The sequence below is a fragment of the Loxodonta africana genome, chromosome 12 (assembly GCF_030014295.1).
Source record: "Loxodonta africana isolate mLoxAfr1 chromosome 12, mLoxAfr1.hap2, whole genome shotgun sequence".
NCBI classification, from domain to species: domain Eukaryota; kingdom Metazoa; phylum Chordata; class Mammalia; order Proboscidea; family Elephantidae; genus Loxodonta; species Loxodonta africana.
The window spans coordinates 18,938,095-18,944,156 of record NC_087353.1 but is presented as its reverse complement, the minus strand read 5'-3'; the positions used below and the strand labels follow the sequence as shown (position 1 = coordinate 18,944,156).

The 6,062-nt window shown below is 45.9% G+C and overlaps 1 protein-coding gene across 5 annotated transcripts in view; it reads right to left on the bottom strand.

Moving 5' to 3' along the window:
• The window catches only part of ASAP2 (ArfGAP with SH3 domain, ankyrin repeat and PH domain 2), a 222,061-nt gene that overhangs the window by 3,060 nt on the left and 212,939 nt on the right, over nucleotides 1-6,062 (bottom strand). For 4 of the 5 annotated variants that reach the window (XM_064295011.1, XM_064295012.1, XM_023550578.2 and 1 more), the window contains 3 exons: nucleotides 2,016-2,065; nucleotides 1,300-1,391; nucleotides 638-760 (listed from right to left, as the gene is read on the bottom strand). In XM_064295011.1, the coding sequence (XP_064151081.1) occupies nucleotides 638-760; nucleotides 1,300-1,391; nucleotides 2,016-2,065 (265 nt within the window). Of the gene's footprint in view, nucleotides 1-637; nucleotides 761-1,299; nucleotides 1,392-2,015; nucleotides 2,066-2,089; nucleotides 2,957-6,062 lie in introns of those variants that run through there. The other variant, XM_064295014.1, reaches the window with a different exon arrangement.

Here is a 6,062-nt window from a genome sequence, read left to right as displayed (position 1 = left end):
TTCATTAGGTGTTTACTGTATACCTGCGTTCGCTCAATCTTGACAGGAAGGCTGTGGGTTACCTCCCTTTTACAGATGATGCAGCTAAGGCTTAAAGATAAAAGCAACCTGCACAGCCTGTAAATGTTATTAGAGTTTGCATCCTTAAGGTTGTCAGGCTGGAAGCCCCATGCTCCGTCCACTCCAGCAGTGACCCAGGATGCCTGGCAAGGCCCACAGCTAGTTTACAAACAAGACCAACACCCAGGGATTCTGCCTTTAGGTCAGCCTCTCTGTTCTCCTCACTACACTAAACCCGCTGTGGCGGGAGAAGGGTAAAGGGTCTCATTTCAGACCCCTCAAATGTGCTCTGGAAACTGCAGCCCAAGTGGCCCGCCCATCCAAATGAGGGAGGAATCAAACACGGTGGGGGGATAAATCTGGCCCACACACAAGTGGATGAAATGGAAGAAGAGACGCTGGAAGACATTAAGGGGCAGCCTGGAGTCAGCAAGGCCTGTGGATTGGAAAGCAACACTCTCGCCGTTGACACTGAGGTGGAGAGAACCATACCGTGAACAGGTCTCTCAGGCCAGGTGGACAGGGGAATCAGCCCAGCCCCTCCCTGAACTCTTCATAGGACCTAGACCAGACTCACCCACCACTCTTGGTCTTCCTCCCCGTCCACAATGATCACATCTCCCTCGGAGAAGGTCAGCTCATCTGGGTTGTCAGCCACACAGTTATAAAGGGCTTTGACCCGTTTGGGCTTTGACTTTGTCTGAGTCAAAAAAAAGGAGAAAAGTCAAATATTGTTATAGCTGGAAGCATAGTTCTAGGGGCAAAGAACTCGAGCACTTTTATTTCCTGCTGGCCTCGGGGGTCCTGTACCAAGGCCTAGAATGCCCACAAGAGGTCAAGGTGTGGCAGGTAAGTATCACTCAGGAGCAAGGGAGACTTCCAGGAGGAGGGGTGAACCAGGACAGGAAATGAAAGAGAAATCCCAGCAGTGTCAAAAGCCTGGGCACAGAGACGGGAAACGGAAGCAGCACGGTGTTGGCTCGTACCTAGGGTGTGTGTCTGTATTGGGAGCAGTGACTAGATGGACATGCGGATAGGCTCTGGGGCACGTCCTCCCCAGATCCAAACAACCACGCATCCAAGACACAGCCTCTCCCTGCCTTTTCTCCCTCTCCACCCACAATCGGGAACAGCAAAAGAGGCGTCTCCTCTGAGCTCTGAGCCCCTGGAGAATAAACCTGCACACGCCTGGCCAGAAGAGAGGGGCAGAAAAGTAGGGGCTTGTCAAGGTCCACTTACTATTTGTGACTTCCTGGGCATGGGTGCTGGTGGCTGCAAAACCAAGGTGTTGGACAGAGGACCCAGAGCTTCCGTTCCAGAGAGATCCACAGCTGGTAGGACCAAAAGGAACCAACTTTACAGTATGGTCATCAGTCATCACCATGAGACAGTTACTACAAAAGCCACAGTGTCATGTCTGAAAGGCATCTTTCCTGAGATTTTTCTGGTTTGTTGAGGGAAAAGTCCCCCCAAACCACTAAAGCTGATTTATACACAGCCTTCCTTTACAGAGAGTGGGCAGCATGAAGCACCATGAGTCCAAGGTGTCACCACCTCTGTTGACGTCCAGATCCATGTCAGCAGGGGGGACAGGGAGAAGGGATATACCCATGGCAGGAGGGGGACAGGGCTGAGGGGTAGACCCACGGCAGCAGGGGCACAGGGCTGAAGGGTAGACCCATGGCAGCAGGGGGACAAGGATGAGCGAGAGATCTATGGCAGCAGGGGGATGGGGATGAGCGACAGACCTATGGCAGCAGGGGGACAGGGACGAGGGACAGCCCCATGGCAACAGAGGGAAAGGGATAAAGGGGTACAGGGCTCTGCTGAGAGCAGGATGGTTGCTGCATGGAAGGTGGCTGGGCCATGACACACGCTGACCACGTGGCTAGAGATGTTACCCACGTTACACCCACAGAATAAGCAAAAATAAACTCCAATTTTAAATTAATTACCAGGGCCTCTTGGCTGGCCTTTGTTGATCAGTGGGGTTGACTTGTCAGCCCTACAGGAGGGAAAAAATACATTTACTGACACCCGAAGCCTAAAAGGCATGCTACCTGCACCTGCCTCACCCTTTTTTATAAGAGACCATCTGTATCCAAGTCAGAGATGTGTGAGCTGATGGCATCAATTCTCATTCAACCACCCCGTTTTTAGAAAACTAAAGAATGAGAGGCCCAGAGAATGCTAGATCCAAGGTTCCTGATCCTAAAACCAGGGCTATTGTGGAAGCAGCCCAGTCCATATGGACCTGACGCGGATCATCTGCGTGTGGGCTATGTTATGGATTGAATTGTATCCACCCAAAACATCTGTCAACTTGGCTAGGCCATAATTCCAGTATTGTGTGACTGTCCACTATTTTGTCATCTGATTTTCCTATGTGTCGTAAATCCTGCCTCTATGATGTTAATGAGGTGGGATTAGCAGCAGTTAGGTTAATGAGGCAGGACTCAATATACAAGATTAGGTTGTGTCTTGGGTCAATCTCTTTTGAGATATAAAAAGAGAGAAGCGAGCAGAGAGATATGGGGACCTCATACCACCAAGAAAGTAGTGCCAGCAGCAGAGCACATCCTTTGGACCTGGGGTCCCTGTGCTGAGAAGCTGTTAGACCACAGGAGCCTTCCTCCAGAACCAACAGAGAGAGATCGCCTCCCCCTGGAGATGGCACCCTGAATTACGACTTCTAGCTTACTAGACTGTGAGAGAAAGCCTCACCTGTGGTATTTCTGTTATAGCCAAAAAAAACAACAAAGAAGGATGTAGCAGTCTACTTCCTTAAAGATTACAGCCTTGGAAATCCTCCGGGGTCGATGAGAGTCAGAATCGACGTGATGCAAGTGGGTAGGTATTCTTAGCTCATAGGTGTCAGGCCTTAGCTGACCCTGCTCTAAGAGAACAAATGTGAAAATCCAGATTGACACCAAGGACAACATTATGGAGGTGGGGAGGGAAAAGGTTTCTTCCTTTATAATGAAGACCCACCAGAGTATTCCTTTAAAAACAGAACTCCACTGGGACACTTAGGACACAATTCAATTCATCCACAATTTGTCTTGGAGAGACTCTAACATTCTCTGTTTTTCCCCCCTTTCCTTTGTGTCAGATCTAAAACCAGTTAAGACCATGCTAGAGAGGCAGCTCAGCAACCCCTAGCTGAAACTCTTCTGAGAACCAGGGAAGTAGCACGAGAGGCCTCAGAGCATTAGAAAGACTGTGTCCAAGACCTTGCATTTGATGGCCGACACCTGCTATTCTCACAGCTTCCCTCTGATGACTGCTGAGCCAACTGGTTCCAATCCATAACTTCAGCATATGACCCCTGGTCTCTTATGGAACAGCAGCTTAGAAAGAGCAACTCAGAAGGGAGCTATAGGTGAAGAGAAAAGAAAGCCAGTACAAGGCATGGACTCTCACATAGGAACTAAGAAAAGCATAGCCTAAATCACTTCAGTGTAGAGGCAAGTAATTCCCACCGGCACTTGAGAGCATATTCACTGTAGCATAACTTGACAATGGGTTATATTTCATATATACTGTTCAAGAATAGGAAGGCAAGAATATGCACATTTTAGAAAAATAACTTGCAAAGCTGCATTAAAAAAACATTCCAAGAGTCTTCTGGTTAAAAACAGCAGATTGAAATACATTTACTTTACTTCCTCCCAAGGATTTTTTGTTTTTTTAAAGATTTAAATCCAAATGAATAGAAAAATTTAAAAACTGGAGGCTGAAAATGGACGGATGAATGGTAACTGACCTAGCTGATCTGAGAAAGGGGAACCCTATACTGGCTATGAAGACAGTCCAGAAGTACTCCAATTTGTCCTCTAGAACTCTCAAAAGCTCAAGGACCTCTGGAAGTGGAAGGTAAGGTAGGACTACAAACAAACCCATTGTTGTTGAGTTGATTCCGACTCATAGTGACCCTACTGGACAGTGTAGAACTGCCCCATAGCGTTTCCAAAGAGTGGCTGGTAGAGTCAAACCATCGACCTTTTGGTTAGTAGCCGTGGCTCTTAACCACTGTGCTACCAGGGCTCCATAAACAGAAGGTTCAGTCAAAGATCTGCTTAAGGAGTTACTGAATCCCCAAATAACCTAGCAACTGTCCTATACCAACCCCACTGCAGACCAGAAGCTTCTATCCTTGGCGAGGGAGAAATGAAGTGTATCTGGACTGGGAACGCCAGGTGCAGTTCTCAGGGATATCTTAAAAACAGAGGGACTAAGGTAAATCTTACCTTTATTTCTCTACTCTCAGAAAACTTTAAGATCCTTCAGACAAGAGACTAGAAGACTGTTCTCTAGGAAATCTGAGTAGCCCAAGAAAAAAGACTTAAATGCAGGACTACCCAACAAACAGCCTAGCCAGATCACCTAATAGTGAAGCCCACTTGGGGGGCTCTGTGCATTAGGGTGCAGGTTGTCAACTAGTTTTTAATGACCCATATGAGATAGCAACATACAGGCAAGGAACACTGGATTTATAGGGAGAGCCTCCAATATAACAGAGGTAAAACAAAGAGAAAAAACCAACATGGAAGAGACAAATTACACAGAAAGGCAAAAACAAAACAACTCCCCCCCCCCCACCAAAAAAACCCATTATTAACCTTCTCAGAGAGATGAGAATAAAAAGATTCCATGAGACAAAATAATACACCCTACAGAATAACTGATGTCTATTCACCTGGAGCAATAGAAGAAAAAGAGCCAGGAATAGGAGGATATGTAATGTGTGGCTAATTGCCTCCATGAACAACTGCCTCCTCTGCCATGAGACCAGAACTGGATGGTGCCTAGCTACCATTACTGAACATTTGGATCAAAGGTTCTATAGAAGAATCCTGATTAAAAGGTGTAAAACGCAGAACAGAATTTCAAATTCTCATGGACTCTAGATTTTCTGGAGCCACGGAGGGTGAATGAACCTCTCAAACTATCGCCTTGAGATAATCTTTAAACTTAAACCAAAAATATTCCCTGAAGTCATCTTAAAACGGAACAATAGTTTAGCTTAACTAGTAAAAAAGGTCTTGAACATCTTACTCTTTTAAGAACTATCTATATGGGATCAAATTGACAACAGCAACTCGAAAAATCAGACAGGAACCTTGGGGCAATGAGTTTATATTAACAGGGGAGGAACAACTTGGAAAAGGAGGGTGTGAATGATTGCACAACTCAGTGTAATCAATGTCACTACACTGTACATGTAGAAACTGTTGAATTCGTGTTTTTTTTGTGTGTATTCTCAACAACTAACTAAATAAAATTTAGAAAAAAATAATATAAGGCTTAACAGAGAACTAGAAACAGCACTTGAAAATTTTGTGATTGCAGAAATGAAAAACTCAGTAAGAGAAATGGAAGATAAAATTGAAAAAAATCTCCTGGAAAGTCCATTTGAAAAACAAAGCAGAAATAGAAACTGGAAGGTGGCAAAGAAGGCGAGCTGATGATGAAAAACGCACAGTCAAATCTGAGGAAAGATAGTGGATGACTGGCTGTATACAAGGTTCCACATATGAGGTAGGCATGATGAAGAGTTTTATTATTATCTATATTTTACAGATGAGAAGGCTGAGGCTGAAGGAGATGAAGTGACTTTACCAAGGTCACACAGCTAGTAAACAGCAGAGCTGTGACAGGGAAGCAGCTGCCCAGCCAGGGCTGCATACCCAGCCCCCTAGCACCCAGGCAGGTCCTTGGGTAGCACAAACGGTTTGCTCTCCACTACTAACCAAAAGGGTGTCAGTTTGAGTCTACTGAGTAATGACATGGAAGAAAGGCCTGGTGATCTACTCCCATAAGATTAAAACCAAAAAAACCAAACCCATTGCCACTGAGTCAATTCTTACTCACAGCAACCCCATAGGACAGAGTAGAACTGCCCTATGGGGTTTCCAAGGAGCAGCTGATGGATTCAAACTGCTGGCCTTTTGGTTAGCAGCTGACCGCTTAACCACTTTACAGCCCCTGGAAACGCTATG